The sequence below is a fragment of the Callorhinchus milii genome, unplaced genomic scaffold, assembly GCF_018977255.1.
Source record: "Callorhinchus milii isolate IMCB2004 unplaced genomic scaffold, IMCB_Cmil_1.0 Scaffold3, whole genome shotgun sequence".
In the NCBI taxonomy this organism is placed as follows: Eukaryota; Metazoa; Chordata; class Chondrichthyes; order Chimaeriformes; family Callorhinchidae; genus Callorhinchus; species Callorhinchus milii.
The window spans coordinates 20168952-20185858 of NW_024704744.1; the positions used below are offsets into that span (position 1 = coordinate 20168952).

At 37.8% G+C, this 16907-nt stretch overlaps 1 protein-coding gene across 1 annotated transcript in view; it reads left to right on the forward strand.

Moving 5' to 3' along the window:
• The first annotated feature begins 427 nt into the window (after positions 1-427).
• The window catches only part of LOC103187473 (apolipoprotein B-100), a 39125-nt gene continuing 22645 nt past the window's right edge, over positions 428-16907 (forward strand). The window contains exons 1-19 of the mRNA XM_007906981.2: positions 428-524; positions 1110-1154; positions 2330-2445; positions 3249-3394; positions 3804-3957; positions 5563-5718; positions 6226-6350; positions 7291-7376; positions 8302-8518; positions 8624-8851; positions 10606-10723; positions 10936-11082; positions 11994-12205; positions 12573-12798; positions 13047-13226; positions 13688-13882; positions 14696-14863; positions 15298-15503; positions 15592-15768. Of these exons, the coding sequence (XP_007905172.2) occupies positions 467-524; positions 1110-1154; positions 2330-2445; positions 3249-3394; positions 3804-3957; positions 5563-5718; positions 6226-6350; positions 7291-7376; positions 8302-8518; positions 8624-8851; positions 10606-10723; positions 10936-11082; positions 11994-12205; positions 12573-12798; positions 13047-13226; positions 13688-13882; positions 14696-14863; positions 15298-15503; positions 15592-15768 (2960 nt within the window). The 5' untranslated portion in view covers positions 428-466. The remainder of the gene's footprint in view (positions 525-1109; positions 1155-2329; positions 2446-3248; positions 3395-3803; positions 3958-5562; positions 5719-6225; positions 6351-7290; positions 7377-8301; positions 8519-8623; positions 8852-10605; positions 10724-10935; positions 11083-11993; positions 12206-12572; positions 12799-13046; positions 13227-13687; positions 13883-14695; positions 14864-15297; positions 15504-15591; positions 15769-16907) is intronic.

The window sequence follows — 16907 nt, forward strand, 5'->3', positions numbered from 1 at the left end:
CTGAGCTACAGGACTCCAACAAAGTATATTAACATAACATAACATGTAGGAGCAGGAGTAGGCCATTCGGCCCTTCGAGCCTGCCCCGCCATTCAATCATGGCTGATCTTCTAATCTAACTCCAGCTAATAACCTAACCCTGCTTTATCCCCATATCCCTTAAGGTCCCCTCTTAAAGATAGCAAGAGTCTATTCCTGATGTGTGACGAACATTATACGTGTCGTTATTTTCAGGATCAATCAAGTGAAAAGGTGCTTGGTACCCAATGGCCAAGAATTACTGAATACCCACCAGCACCCTAAAGGGTTAACCTTTTGACTTCCTGGTCCCTTTTGCAACTGCAGTGAACTTCAAAGCAGAATGACCTGGCTGCTCAGCAGTGTATAAATCCTGCCCCAGTGAGAACCCAGTCATTTCAGCTGATGGCTGCACCAGTTCGTGGCAGTAAGGACCAGTAAGCTCAGCATGGGCTTCAACACAAAGCTCAGCTTCTTGCTGCTCTTGACCAGTTGTGCTTTTGCTCGTAAGTTTCTTTATACATTTTTCATAGAAATAAACTAACCCGACAAACACAAATATAAAATTGCAGTGTGTCTAGTGTTATATGTTTTGCTCACTGTGTTACAATTTACACTGCAGTACACAACTGCAACTTCAAATAGAATATAAGGTGATAATTCAGAATTTGATGTGGTTCTTGAAGAAACTTGTAAAATAAAATGAAATTAGTGCATTTTAAGAGGAAGTACAATTTTAGATTTAATACACAGGCATGTATCTAAAACGTGTAATATTTTTGAACACCTAAAACTACTAAATGTAAAATTCCTATCAATGTTCTTACATGCTAAGTAGTATATGAGAAATTCCACTTGAAGATAGTTTGTTCAAATGTTTTAAAACCAGTCAATAAAACAAAGTATACATTTTTGGAATATAAGAACAATTTTGCAGGATGTTGTATTTGATTTAAATAATTTCTTCAATAAAATGTTATGCTTTAAACTAAATTGGGCAAAATGAAGGAAATAAGAGAGAGCTGAAATGTGCAAGGTTAAAAAAAATTGTGTTCATCAAACAAAGATTTATAAAATTACATTTTTTTCAGAAGAAAGGGGCAGGAGTTCCAGTGGCGCAAAAGACACTTGTTTAAGTGAGTTGTGGTGTATTATGTTATATTGTTTTAAAATGGTAACTAATTTATAGAACCTTAAGTAACTGAAGAAATTACATTTTCAGTAATCTTTGCAGTTTTAGGCATTGTCTACTTCACAAGGACAACTTGAAGCAAGCAATTCTTATTGACCAGAGAGAGCAACCAAGACGATAGTAAAGAAGGAAAATTCACAGAGCTGAACTTACTCTCATTACAAGAAGAAATTTAGAAGAAATATAATCTAGATCCTCAAAATGATGAGTGGCATAAATATAAGCAAACTATTTGGTGTAGTGTGCAAGAGCAGAACTGGAGAATATAGATTTTAAACTGAAATGTCTCAAGCAGGACTTTAAATGACAAAAAATGTTTTCTCACCAAGTTGTGAATATTTGGAAGAAACTCTCAACAAAAATCAATCATGTTCTGCCGAAACATTCTTCAAAATAGTACCAAAAGATATCGAGATAGGTGAACACTCCTGGGACACACTGACTCCTATCCACTTTTGAAAGGGTGAAGGTTTTAGCTTGATCATCTTTGGGGGCTGAGGGAGTATGGATACTTTAACTATCCCCAGGGAAAAGGACTGCAATTTACATGTGTCTAGCGCTTTTCACATCGAAAGGATGTCTCGAAGCACTTCACACTGCTGTTAGGCATCCAACCTATTTTGTGTGTGAGGGGGAGAGTGGGCCATACAGTAGATTTTGCCCAGCTGAATGTCAAATCGTGTCAACGTAGAGATTGAAAATGATAGATACAGATAGATAGAGAGAGAGAAAAATACAAGTGAGAGGCAGAGACAATAATCACTGCATTTGATGTAGCGACTTATCACATCGTTCAGATGTCTCAAAGAGCTTCACATAATATACTGTAAAGCAGGCAGCTGAAAAGTGTCCCTTACAGTATTGACTGTACATTTTGATTGCGCACAGCGGTGTCCCACAAATAATCGTGGATTGAGTGACCAAATTATTTATTATTTTTGTTAATGGATTATTACCTCCGGAAAGCGATCCACTAATCAACTAACAACCTGGTTCCTACTTACTGCCAGGTAAACAGAACCATGCAGAGTCAGGAAACTTGCCTAAAGTTTCACCCTGCCTGAGGATCAACGATATAAAGCACAATCCATTCAATTGTTTTTATTTTATATAATATAGGAGAGTTGTTTCGTTTCAAAAATTTTTGGAAGTATGTATACAATTATGAAACGGAGACCTTAAATGGAGTGCCTGGAACTGCAGACTCCCGCTCTGGTGTCAAGCTGTCCTGCAAAGTAAGTTAAAGATCCATCCTTGTTTCCAAGCAAAACACCGAAATGAATTATTAAAACTGCAGTCTCTGGCATGCGATTCTTGTACCTGTGATCAAATGGTACATAACCAAGAATTTTTGAATAAAGTGCATTTATAGAACACCATGTTAACATACATTTAACATTTTTTTTATTCCTCAAATATATTTGACAGAATAACATGTAATTTCAGGTAATTAATTTGTTAAGTGATCACCAACATGTTTCAAACTTTGTGTAAGTTTAATAAACAGAAATGCTTCTAAGATTCTAACTACTTTAAACTAGTAAGTGTTTGAAATCACTAAATAATCTGACCTTTACTGAAACTGGTAGGAATTCAACCAATGGTCTGGCTGATCTCTGTGAGATGCCTGTTGCCCTGTATGTCCCAAACTAACCTATCATCACCAGCTGTGGACTGAGCTCTGAAGTTTATTTGCTGGTGGCATTACTGCAGGACAATCGCTCAACTCTGCCAGTAACTGCAATATGTCTACTCCAAGGAAAATACTAACACCTTTATTTATATCTGTTGATTAAAGTCAGTATACTGCCTTTTGGTAAACTCATATCTCATAATGATTCTCAAAGCATTCTTAGATTGACATTTTCCCAATTTTCCTAATATTTCTTCAAGTGGCCTTTTCCTTTAGAGCTATATGTGATTTTAGCTCACTCACTATGATGTGACTAGCACGCGGGCTAACAGGTAGTGTACCTCTCAACTGAGATTAACGTGCATGCAGAAACTCAACAGCTGTAACCTTGCCTCTTGTGTTTAGGTTGAACTGGAAGTTCCTCGGCACTGTGGGCTCATGATGCAGGTAAACCAGTGCAAACTGCAGGAGGTACACAGCATCAATGCAGATGGCAAGCCGATCTTCAAAAAATCTAAAGAGTCAGAAAACTTCCAGAAAGCCATGTCCCAGTAAGTAACGTTAACCTTATCTCACGATTCTGTGCCGTGTGGATTTCTCTCCTGAAAAAGATTTGAAACTGAGCAGTAGAAATCAAAATAAATATTTGTAGCTTTTCTGCACTGGGTTTGACAATGTATCCATAACATCCATAAACCAAAAGCTCCTGCCAGGCTTTTTAGGACTTTGGGTTTGCTCCTTAAATTGTGGTATTCCCCACCAAATTTGTGATAAACATTGCAATTCCAATAGTTGAGCAATGGTCTTGGGGCTGGGATTTTGAGTGTGTGTTGAAGTAATGAATATTAATATTAACCAGGCACATCAGCAGTGTAATGTAATTGGCTTTAGATTGCTAGTATTGGTGAAGAATACACTTTGGAATGATATGGCCACTGAATGAAAAGTCTTTTTCTGTAGATATGAGCTGAAATTCACAACATCAGGAGATAATGGCATCACTTTGTATCCACATCAAGATGAGCCAACCAACATTCTCAACATCAAGAGAGGTATAATTTCCACTCTTTTGGTGCCGATGGAATCTAGTAGTGACACGGAGACTCTTTTCATGGTGAGAATATATGTTTTAATGAGTGGAACATATTTCTAGGGGATTTTATAAAGTATATATTAAAAACAACTCCTTAATGGACTTCATTGGAAAGATACTGTCCAATGCTAAACAGAGCCAAAAAGTTGCAGGTTAAATGTGGAGAAAGGAAGTGAATCAACGTTTTGGGTTCACGATCCTTCAAAACCCGAAACGTTGACTCACTTTCCTTTCTCCATAGATGCTGCCTGACCTGCTGAGTGTTCCCAGCGACTTCTGTTTTTGTTTCAGATTTCCAGCATCTGCAGTATTTTGTGTTTAGGTTAAATATCTAGTCTGTGCTGAGTTAGTTCAGCTCCATGGCAGCAGGTTCCAGACAGGAGAGGAATTTGGAGGATCAGCCACAGTTCCTGCTTCTGTTTGATATCTACTGACCTCTACTGGAAAGTACAAATATGCATATATATTTACGTTGGGCTCAGCTATGAGTTTTACTTGGTAGATAGCATTGTTTGTACCTTAGTAAGTGCACCTTAACAATTCTTCAAATGTAAGCCTGAATTAGCTGCTCAACCTTACATTTGAAGGATCGTTAAGGTACTGTAGAGCAGCAACAAGAACAACTTGCATTTATATAGCGCCCTTCACACAAGTGCTATATACATTCAAGTTGTTGGTGGTGTTATTGTTCTAAGATACCTTACATAAGGGACAATCCTTTAAATGTAAACCTGAACAGTGACCGAAGCCTACCTACCATATGAAACTCAAAGCTGTGCCCAACCTGAACTGGTTTATATCATTCTCAGTAAAGGAAAGAGAGAAAATTGAAAGAAGGAAAATTTCCCTCCCAAATCCACCTAAAGTGTGAATATTAAAATTATTGAGGTGGAAAACAATCAATATCAAAGACAATGTTAAGTAAGTGTTAAGTATCTGCATGTGCCAAACTAGGATTGTCTAGCACCTCCTGACACTCCTGAAAGTACTCTATAAATGTAAATTTTATATTGTAAGGTTTCTTTTAATTTTACTGAGCTGTGCACACATATCCCTTGTATTCATCAATTCCAACTCACTTCTAGTGGAAACTAGCAATAACATTGGGGAAATAAAATTACTTGTTAATGTTAAATCAATTTTGGGGGTTTTTCTTGCTGAAGCCTTTATAAAGATTGGTGACGGCAACCGCATAGCCAGCAAACAAAAGAGAAGCCTTATTCCGCTTATAACTGCTGAACTAATTATGTTCCCAATCTTAAGAATAAAATAGGGCTCCCATTCTCTCAGCTCCAGTAGTCGTGGGGCAAAGTTTTAACCATCACTATCGTTTTGATGGGATCTAATTTCCAGCATTTATTTGAGAATTCCTGTTGACTCTGCAGATAATCAAAATAATTTTCCCGCGTGTGGTATTAGCATGATGCAGTTCCAGTTTGCCTGGAGACTTCCATTTGCACCACTCAGATTCCTTATAAGAATTCGTTGCATGGAACCCCATTGAGAAATACCACAACTGATGCCCTGCTAATTAGAAGAGACAAAATTGCCTGCCTCACTCAATTATTATTTTGAAGAAGTAAAACAAGGAGATGGCTTCCTCTAATTCTCTTCTTTATGATTCAGGATTCTATTTACGGCAAATGTAAAAGTCATTTTGCAGTCAATAGCAGAAGAAAGTCAGTAGCTACTAATGTGGTCATTGAACGGGACCTTACCGAATGCAGGATGTACTATCCCAAGAGTGTAAAAGGTAGCCCTTTTGCAATACTTGGAGGAGAGGTAAGAAATCAGTAGAAATACCTTTTAAGTATTAACATGAGTGAACTGATACTATTTGCAATTTCAAGACTTACATTTGCCTATTGTAAGAGATGTACCATTCACAATCTGTACAGTCTTTTAGCAACTTTAGCAGTCTGTGATTCAGCAGTCTGTGAGTCTGTCCATCCCTCTGTATCTGTAATTGATTTTATGTTTTTAACTTAATCCTTGCACTTTTATTCTAAGTATTTTCTGGTCTGATCCACTGCCCTATATCATATCTTTTCTCAGCTTGGCATCAAGCTGCACCACTGTTAAGTGTTCTGAGGGAATTATCAGTTTATCTCTTTAACTTTGGAAGGAGTATCCTACCTGAAGCATTGCTTTGGCTTCTCTTTCTGATCTGTGTTGCTATTCCTGCTATACATTTCCAGCATTTCTGTTTTTATTACAAATTCATAATTCAATTTTCTTTCTAGCTGTACAACCATTATTTGTTTCATATGTAGATATATATATCTATAGGAATTTGCAACATCATCCCAACTGGGCAGCAGCCAGTCTTGCACGTATTCCCTGGATGGAAGTAAGAAGCATGTAACAGAAGCCGTCTGCAGTGAAAAACACATTTTTCTGCCTTCCTTTAACCAGTAGGTTGTTTCACTAATTACTAATGAATAATAAGTGGTGGTCATTTCTGCTTTTGCACATTTCTCTGTAGTGGGATTCCTCCCCTCCCCCCCCGCCCCTTTACAGTATAGCGAGTTAATTCAGAAATGGAGCAATGAGAAATCTGAGACCGATAATGAGCACTGGTGATGGTATCACATTTTCAAAAACTTCACGTTTTTCAATGTCTCACTTGACTGTGAAACCCACCCCCACCTTTGTCAAATAGTTGTGCCTGAGGCCTGGACAAAGTGGCTGAACTCAAGTTTACTCTGTCTTGTCTCTAGAGAGAACCTGAACAAAGTTTCATGTTAATTCATAATAAATTTATATTTGAGTGGACTATGAACAAAACAGTTTGCAAGATTTCTAGTGACACTTAATTTACTGGTTGCTGTACAAATAATGATCATTAAACGTTTCATAGAATTATTTTTTTAAAAATTAAGACTACAATTCCACCTGATTTTAGCCTATCAGGCCAGTTTGTTTTAAAAATATAAAATCGAACAGAACCGTGAAAATTCTTCAACTCAGTCTTATGGGAAGCTTTTATTCTGCAGTTCTTAAAAAGAGTCAGCTTCGAAAGAAAGACTGAATTTAAGAAATTTCCACAATAATCTTACATTTTCGCCCACAAAATATATAATCAATTAACCTTACATTATATTTTGTGAAACGCTTTGAGATGCCTTGAAAATGTGATAAGGCGCTGTATCAAATGCAAGTATTATTACTATTATTATTTAAACCAAATTGGTCTTGTGGGCTAAGGCGAGATGAAATTTTAAGAGTTTGATTTGGGGTAGAAAAAATAAAATACTTGTAATGAATAAAAGTTGGCTTCTTTAAGATGTTAAATGTAACAGGGCCAGCAAGGCAGTAACTCCCAAGTAAACACTATTTTCCTTTTGTTATTAGAAACAATTACGGACTGATGTCAACCGTTAAACAGACACTCAAACTGGAAACCTCATTTCGGATCAACAACCGATACTTTATCGAAGGTACAATGACTGCTTTTTAGCTGCACCAAAATCCTCCTTACAAGAATCTTTCATTACTAGCAATTGTTTTTGCTGTTTGATGAAATGAAATGATATCCAGCAGGAATCACAAGGTTGGTTTGGCTGAAGAAAGTCCTTTGGCTCATCCGACCCCCTCCGTCCAGAACATCCATCCCACCATCCATCCCACCATCCTTCCATCACAGCATCAAGCTGCCATTAAATGAGTCCAGTGTCCTGGCCTCAACCGTCCTTCCTGGCAACCTGTTCCAGTCATTTATACCTTTTGGGGGTATTTCCAGCTTTCCTCTGATGGTTGGAGTTAACCTTTCCATTAGCAAAATAGAAAGCCTCACAGGAGTTGAAAATGGGGTATGAGTGACTCAGCGGCTCATTCACACGGGTAGGACAGAGAAGACTGGAACAACGAAAGAACACACAAAAGTTAACCAGTCGTGCAGTCTGTTCCATTTCCTCAATCCAAGCGATGGGCATATTGGAAGTTGAAAATGGACCAAACCCAATCTACATAATCCTTATACCAAACCTCTTAAGAGATTTACCTGTCTCCAATATTCAACCCTAGTCTAGTAATGGCCACATTTTTTTAAGAAGATGTGCAGAAAACTGGCTTCCAAATTAAAATTGAATTTACGGATTTTCCCAAATACTGCAGAATTTCAAATTTTAAGATAAATATAATAAGATTCACCACAAGGGACTTTGGGACTCTGATAGCTCAAAATTGTCTGAAGTGCCTTTCTCTACCAATCAAAGGATAACCCTTATTTGATGATTAGGGAGAGAACTGCATAGAGTTCCCGCGACTTAATGTTATAAGTACGTTGGTCACAAGAGATGAAAAGTAAATATATGTTGTTTAGTACAACATTTTCACTGATCCTTTTAAATTTGTTATTCATAGATAAAGTTAACTTGAAATACTTGAGGTTGGAGCTTACTGACAGTAAAACAAAGAGTGCAGATTCTGCCCTGACAACTCTACAGAAACTTGTCAAGCTGGCTGAGACTGCTCAGAATCAACAACGAGCCAACTTGTTCCAGAAATTTGTGTTCGAATTGAGGAGCTTGGAGGAAGATACACTTTTCAATGTCTTACCAAAGCTAATGGAAACATCCAGGTAATAGAGACGATGAATTTAGAAACGTGCTATACAACTTCAATATCTAAAGAAAATACCTGACCTTTGCTTTACTTAACTTTGGATCTCTTTCTTTTTTAATAGCTCAATTACTGTGCAAGCTCTCCCCCAATGCGGGACACAAGAATGTTTTTCGGCAGTCCTCAAGGTATTTGAAAATGAAACAGACTCCCCTCTGCTCATCGATACAATTACGTACGCCATGGGACTCATGCCTTCACCCTCCAAGCATAGACTTACGGAGGCCCTCAGCATTGCAAAGCATCGGCAATCACGGGCTACATTTTATGGACTGAGTCACACTGCAAGGAAGTAAGTAAAGGATTACGGTGAAATAAAACAGCATTTTAAAGCAAAATTACCCTTTTAAGTTAAGATGGCAAATGTAAATTCTGTATTAATTTATCCCAAGTTTCTGAAATCTGGATTTTGGGAACCCATTTCCTCCTTACACATCCTTATTTGTATCTTCACTCATTCCACTACCTGTTGTGATGAGTATATGTTGCGTTTGATGCTGATTTCTCTGGGTGCAGATGATACAGACTGGAGTTGTTTCTTGCAAGGCTTTTCTCCTGTGAGATGCAATACCATTTCAAAATGCCCCATCTAGTGGTTTAACAATGTAATGACCAAATACTGTATATCCAGTACCACTAACAAACTTCAATGCATTTTTTATACTTCAATTTTAACAGCAAAACATTTTAATTGCAGCTGTGCTCATAAAACATAACTCTTTAAAAAGTGGGCATGAGGGTAGACAAGGTGCACCGAATTCAAGAAAACTTGACAGAAAGTGTTCTGTGAAGCTTTCCTCTCTGGAGCACAGCAATACTTTGATATTATCTATCTTCTAGATAAACAACAAAACTGCTATTTTTTCCCAAATATCCTTTCATGTTGGTGGAAGCAATGCATCAACTAATTGAAGTTCTATTAAATATAGTTTCACATCTAATGTACTACTTCTTTAAATGCAGGCCAATATTGATTCACAGTCCTTTAACTAAAGGGTTAAATCTGCACACTATCCCCTTATAGTACCAGTATATATACAGTGTTGTCCTTGAAATCCAGTGGCATATTTATTTCTTCCCTAAATGTTTGCAAAACTTGAAAGTCAGTTTGGTTCCATTGGTTGCTTTCATCTCTGAGTCAGAAGGCTGTACACTTGTATTCTACAGTAGAATGTGACCTTATATTCAGGAAGAAAGAAAATCATGAAAGCGTTGTGAGCCACAAAGAGTAAGGGCAGTGTTAATTGGCGAGTATTATTTTGTTGCTACTCAATCTGGCACTTCAGAACTGAGAGAATACAGTGCAGCATTGCCAGATGCCTGTTTATTAGATGAGATATTGTATCAAAGTATAACTTATTATATATATTATTATTATTATTATATATATTATAGTGGTTCAAGTAAATATTTCAAGTGAAGTTCACGTGGAATGTTTGAAAGATCAAGCAATTTATTCTTATCCTGCCCAGTAGTTCTATATCTGTACAGCAGTTCTATTCAAAAAGAATCAAATTACATTTAATTTATATATTGCATTTACTCCATTTAAAGTACTTGAATATCTTTTTAAAGTGATAGGGCATCATATCAAATGCAGGTATTATTAATCATTATAATTCTGAACCTTGACAGTTTCAGAGAAAGTTCAGTACAATTCGTACTTAGCATTGCAACAACTGCAAACCACTGTATGAACTGATCATTTGAATGATTATATAGGGAGAACATCTCAAGAGCTTCACACAGCTGACTGGGAACCCAAAATTGTGGGTGATGGGGTGGTGTGGGGGGGTAGTGATCAAAAGCACAAGTCATAGGTCTTAAGGTGAGTTTTGAAGACATGAGGGAGGGAACAAGGCAGAGGGACTCCAGATGAAGTACTGAATCGTTATCTTTCTCAAATGTTCAACTTTAGCATTATGTCACCTTTAACAGCAGTTGATCTTATGATAGAGAAGGGATGTTTTGGACACCATTGTTTATACTTCAAATTGCCATCAGTACAATTTTCCCAGCACTAATGCTGTAATATTTCTCTGTTAGTTTTTACAAACAGCAGCAGACTGTAGGGCCAGAACTAAAGGCTGTAGCGGATTACATGATGTCTTTAATTGGAACTGACTGCTCTGGTGAGGAAGGCGAGATCTATTTGACTCTAAAGGTAACCGTTTCATAACTGAGGACATAAGAAATATTCATTTTCACGAATAAAGGGTTAAGATTTTGCAGTGTTTCTTAACACCCATTCCTTGTGCTAATTAATACATGGAATGGGATACGAAACACCACCATTTTTTTTATCACGTTATTGATTAACACATTGCAAATGTATTGAACATAAGTTACTCCCTAATCTGTTTCCTTATTCTCCAGGCACTAGGAAATATGGGAAAGGCAATGGAGAACGCAAATCCCAGAATTACATCTACTCTCCTGAAATGTCTTAAAAACTCTAAAGCTTCCGCACCTGTTCAGCAAGCTGCAATTCAAGCTTTCAGACAAATGACTCTCACTGATGAGGTAATGTCACATCTGAATTCATTGTCCACAGAAACTGATGATTATGTTTGTGCTAGTGTTTTTTTCCACACTTAAGCCATCTATTCTAATCCCACTCTGCTGCTCATTCCCCACGCATGTCAATTTCAAGAGTGTATCTAATTCTCCCTGGAATTAGGTAAACATGGCACATCCCTTCACAGAGAGAGTACACATTCCCTTCCGGAAAAACGGGGAAATTTCCATGGATGAGTGACATACATATGTGGAACTCTCAATCTGGTTTGGACACTTTTGAGCATAGCGATAGATTTCCACATGTGTCAGACACCCAGCTAGTCAATAGAAAAATATATTTTCTTACGAGTCCACAGCTGTTTAAGGTCTGAATACTACTATTTAGCACAATTTGTTACCACTTGTATAGAGGGCTCTGTGAGTCAGTCAGTTCAGTTTTCAGCTGATACATTGTGTTTCTAAAAAATAATGAAATTAAAAGAATAGCACTACTGAAATATCAGGATATATTTACTATTATAACGTTCTTATACTTTAAAAAAAACAACTTGGATTTATATAGCACCCTCCACCTGGACAGCGTCTCAGAGCGCTTCAAAAAATAATAATACATGAAATACCTTTACCTATACTTACTGTAGCCGTTGATACTTTCAATTTTTGTTCCTTGTTCTTTGTCATTTAACTTTTTTTTACTATTTTCCTTAGTCAGCGCCTTGGGACGTCCTCCCGACTTGAAAGGCGCTCTATAAATGGAATCTTGTTGTTGTTGTCACAAAATGCAAGGATTATAGTCGACCTTGTTGCCTATTCTTACCTATTTTTATTTTAAAATCTAGTTTCTGCCTCTGTTCCAACTCCCAACATTGTGATGTAACCCGCGGCTCACTTACCTGTCAATGATTTACTCCCAGGCGCGCAGTGTGCTTCTTGATGTATATCAGGATGTAACTTCGCCTCTCCTGAAGAGACTGGGAGCTTACTTCATGGTCATGAAGAATCCATCAACAAGTGACCTTAAAAAAATCACAAGGAATCTGCCAAATGAGAAAAATGTAGAACTACGAAGTTTTGTGTCCTCACATTTGATTCATATTCTTCAGTCAGAGGAGCCTACAGTTCAGGAGTAAGTGAACTGCCGTACTAAAATCTTAGCCGACATACGTACATTCAGCTGAGTGGGCAGTGATGTTATAATTGTATTCTTTACAAGCAGCGTTATTCCTGTCGCTTCAATTTTGATATTCATCTGGCAAGAATGTAGTTTGTTCAAGGTTGAGAAGAAGAGGACATGTCTTTTCCATTCAATAAAATGTAAATAATTTCTATGAGTTGTCTTATCTCATAGCTGCATCCAAATTCTAGAATTGCTTGTATGTAGATAAATCTGTCACTGGCATTGCTAAGATTTCTAAGGAATTTTGGATTGTAACAATATTGATCACTTGTGTCCCAATTGAATTCCTGAACTTGTCTTTTTGTTTTTTGCACAGACTAAAAAACAAAGTTGTAAAAATTATGAAAGATCCAATTGTGGATGTTCCAGGATTCTCCAGACATTACGAAACATCCAAAAAGATGGATCTACTGTCTTTTGCAAAGCCTTTCATAAGCACAGCGAAAAGTGATCTCATTTTTGAACCGTATACCAAGATACCAAAAGCAGTCATGCTGGAAACCACTTTGAATGCTTTCGGTCGCTCCATTGACCTTTTTGAGGTAGGAATATACATAATAATAATCCTTACATTTGCTATAGTGCCTCATCACATCTTCGAGACGTCTAAAATCGCTTCACAGAATATACTATAATGTGTAGTTACTGTGTATTTTGTGGGCAAAATGCAGCAGCCAATTATATCTAATGCAACCCAGACTAAATCCTCATGGATTTAAAAGTAATAAAATAAATGAAATGTGAATAATTTGATATGACTAAATTTAATTAATTGGTTATTTGTGCATAGCTTGGTCTTGATGGCAAAGACTTTGACCCATCTCTGGAGGCTATTTTTGGACCAGAAGGATTTTTCCCCAACAGCGCAATGAAAACTCTGTATTGGGTGGATGGGAAAGTTCCAGAGAAGGTATCAGAAGTGCTGTTTAATTGGTTTGGAGTCAGCAGAAACAACAAAGCACCAAAAGATGTAAGTGTTTCTGAGTGATTCCCTTAATGTGTTTAGGAATTAAGTTATAATGACAATAAACCTTGCATTCGATATAATGCCTCATCACATTGTTGAGACATGCCAAAGCGCTTCGCAAAATATACTGCAAAGTGAATTGACTGTATATCTTATGGGCAAAATGTGGCAGCCAGTTGCACACAGCAGTAGTGGATTGAGTGACCAAATATTATAATATTCTTTTGAAGGGATTATTATCCCTAGAAAAGCGATCTGCCATTCAACTAACAATCAGGTTCCTACTTATGGTTAGGTAAACAGAGGCATGTGGAGTAAAAAAAAACTTGCCTAATGTTTTGTCCTGCCTGGGAATTAAACCTGGGTCGTCTTGCTTACGAGGCGAGTGCTCTAACCAATACAGGACTCCATGGACTAAGTTATCTCATAATCACCCTGTATCTTTCTTGTCTGACACTCAATAGGGTCTGATGAAGGAACTCATGCGCAATTTTCAGAAAATGATGAAGGAGATTCAGACACAGGCAGGAACACCAGAAGCAAATGCTTTCTTGAGAATATTCGGAAATGAACTTGGATATGTTAAATTCAGCGATATCAAGCAGCTGGGAGGAATGCTATCAAGAAGTGCCAAGTACCTGCAGCAACTTCCAGTACAGGTACAGTACATCATGTCACCATACACAGAGATAACATGAGTGATATTAAGAATAATCCTTGCATTTTATATAACATCTACAATTTTGAAAATCTTATTTTTTGGCAGAGAGAAGGGCTGACAGTGCCATAGTGGCAGTATAATTCCAGACAGAACATGTTTTAGTTTGCACTGTAGCTAATTTGTATTTTGTGTGCTGTTCAATTATTTGCACTGTTTCCTTATCCACAATGGAGCCAGTCCAAATTAGTGCAGATAATAAAAATAATAATCCTTCCATTTGATATACCACCTTATTAATTCTTCGAAATGTCTCAAAGTGCTTCACAGAATATATTGTAAAGTGAATTGACTGGAACTCCATCCCCCAGTGCCTTCGCCTTGCTTCCTCCCTTTCCTCCTTCAAGGCCAGTCTCAAGACCTTTCTCTTTGACCGAGCCTTCAGGTCCCCTCTTGACTCTCTACCCCCTCCTTACTCCCTCCCTTTCCTCCCCTCACCCTGACCATTTCCCCCCTGCTCGGGTCCTACCCAACTGTCCAGGGCCTTGGGACGTCCTCCCGACTGAAAGGCACTCTATAAATGGAATCTTGTTGTTGTTGTATATTTTGTGGGCGAAACACAGCAGCCAATTGCGTACAGCAGTGTCCCACAAACAGTTGTGGGGTGTATATAATCAGCTCTCCACTGTAATATGAAATATCAAAGAACTGTTTACGCTTTTTTACTTAGCAGTAAAGACTATGCCTCAATTATATTTTCTCCGTGAATATTTGTTATGCGAATCTAATGGGTGCTACACTTTTTGTTTTACAGATCAAACAGGCTATAGCAAAAGGGATAAATGGTGACCTATTTGCGCATTACATCTTCCTGGATAGTCAATTTAACTTTCCGACTGGAGCTGGCTTTCCTCTCAAATTCTCTTTGTCAGGCACAATCGCACCAGGCGCCAAAGCAGGCATAAAAGTTGACAGAAAGCAGGTAACACTCAGTTAATTTGCATTTTTCTTTTTGAATAATTTTTTAAAACAATTTACATTTATATAGCACCTTTCATCTTGGAAGGATGTATCACTGGCCTTCACAAAGCTGACTGGGAGCTAGAACTGTGGGGAGCAGGAAACTGAGGAGTATATCGGGTAAAGTTGACCAAAAATGTGATTGAAAAAATAGGTTTTTAGGCTGGGATTTAAAAATGTGGAGGGAGGGGATAAGTTGGAGGGACACTGGGAAAGAACGAGGGTAGAATAGTTGAAAGCTCACCCACAAAACATATAACATGTATTTAAAATGAGGAATAACAGTGAACACAGATTGCTTTACAATTGTTATCTTAATCAAAAGTAAATGTTTCAAGAAATTGTTGAATTTGTAAATCCAACTTTTAATAGAAGTCAATATTGTTTCAACATCAGGGAGACGTGTTTATCAAACCATCAGTTGGAGTGGAATTTGTGACTCAACTGGGAGTCAATGTACCTGATTTTACCAGAAATGCGATTCAAATGAATTACAACTTATATCACGAGTCTGGTTTTGAAGCCAAGATCAGCATGAATAACGGTCAAGTTAAACTCAGCATCCCAGCACCAAAGGAACCAACCAAGCTCTTGAGTGCGAGGTATGAATATTAATTCTTTCATGTGTATCAATTTCATGGTAAGCAATGCATAACTGTGGCTTTAACAGATGTCACCTCTCTTTTACAGCCTTCGACTGTCACTGTTACATAGTACAAAAAGTGAAGAAATCCCATCCATCATGGAAGACAGACAAGAATGGAAATCCTGCAAACCACTGATCTCAGGCCTTAACCTATGCAGTACTGCTATGTACTACGATTCTAATGATGAAACATCCAGATATTCACTAATTAGGGCAACGAGGTGAATAATGGGCCTGTGCCAGATAAGCTACCAGCACTGGAAAAATAGCAACATAATTGTATTGTAGTGATGTACAGAATAGAGAATGAAATGCCTCAAAAGACTATGTGAACTTAAATCTCACGTCTTGGTTTAAACCAGTGTTTGAGCCTGACTGTTGGCTGCTTGCCACCCATGCAGATCAGAAATAGATCAGTTTACGAAAACAAAGGTGAAATTTGTTAAAAATAAATTTGTTCCCTGCTTTTTATGATATTGACAACATTGAAGCATTAATTCATCCCATATACAAAACTGAAGAGCTTAAATCGCTTTGAGACATCTCGAAGACATGATAATAGCACGGATCCCTGATTGTCTAGCGCCTCCGAACAAGAAAGGTGCTATACAAATGTAACTTCTTGTTGTTATTGGACAGAGAAAGATTGGAGAGCAAGAGAGAATAGAAGGAAAGGAGGAAAAAGTGTGAGCATTTTGACTTTAGTTTCTCATATTTCTTTTAGTATTTTAATATTGCAGTGATTAAGTTATCTCAATGCTGTCATATTTGTTCAGGTAGTAGTTTTCTCTAGAAACAAAGATTTCGATAGCTGTAATGGTGCCGGCAGTCTTAGGTTTGTCACCATAATCTAAAATGCAGTGTTAATAATAATCCTTGCATTTTGATATAGCGCTTTTCACATCTTCTAGACGTCTCAAAGCGCTTCACAGAATATACTGTAAAGTGAATTGACTGTATATTTATGGGTGAAATGCGGCAGCCAATTGCGCACAGTAGTGTCCCACAAACAGTCATGGATTGAAGTGACCATTTTATTATTTGTTTTTTTTCTTGAGGGATTATTATCAGGCGTGTGGAGTAAGGAAACTTGCCCAAGGTTTCACCCTGCCAGGAATCAAACCCAGGTCTCTCGCTTGCAAAGAGTTGTAAGATCATCCAGAACTCTGCAGCCCGTGTCCTCTCCCGCACCAGGCTCCATGACCCTATCTCCTCCATTCTCGCCTGACCTAACTAGCTTCTCATCACACAGAGGATACAGTTCAAGATCCTGGTCCTCACCTTCAAAGCCCTCCATGGCTTCGCTTCCCTGTACCTCTGTGACCTCCTAACACCCTACCAATCTGCCCGCTCCATCCGC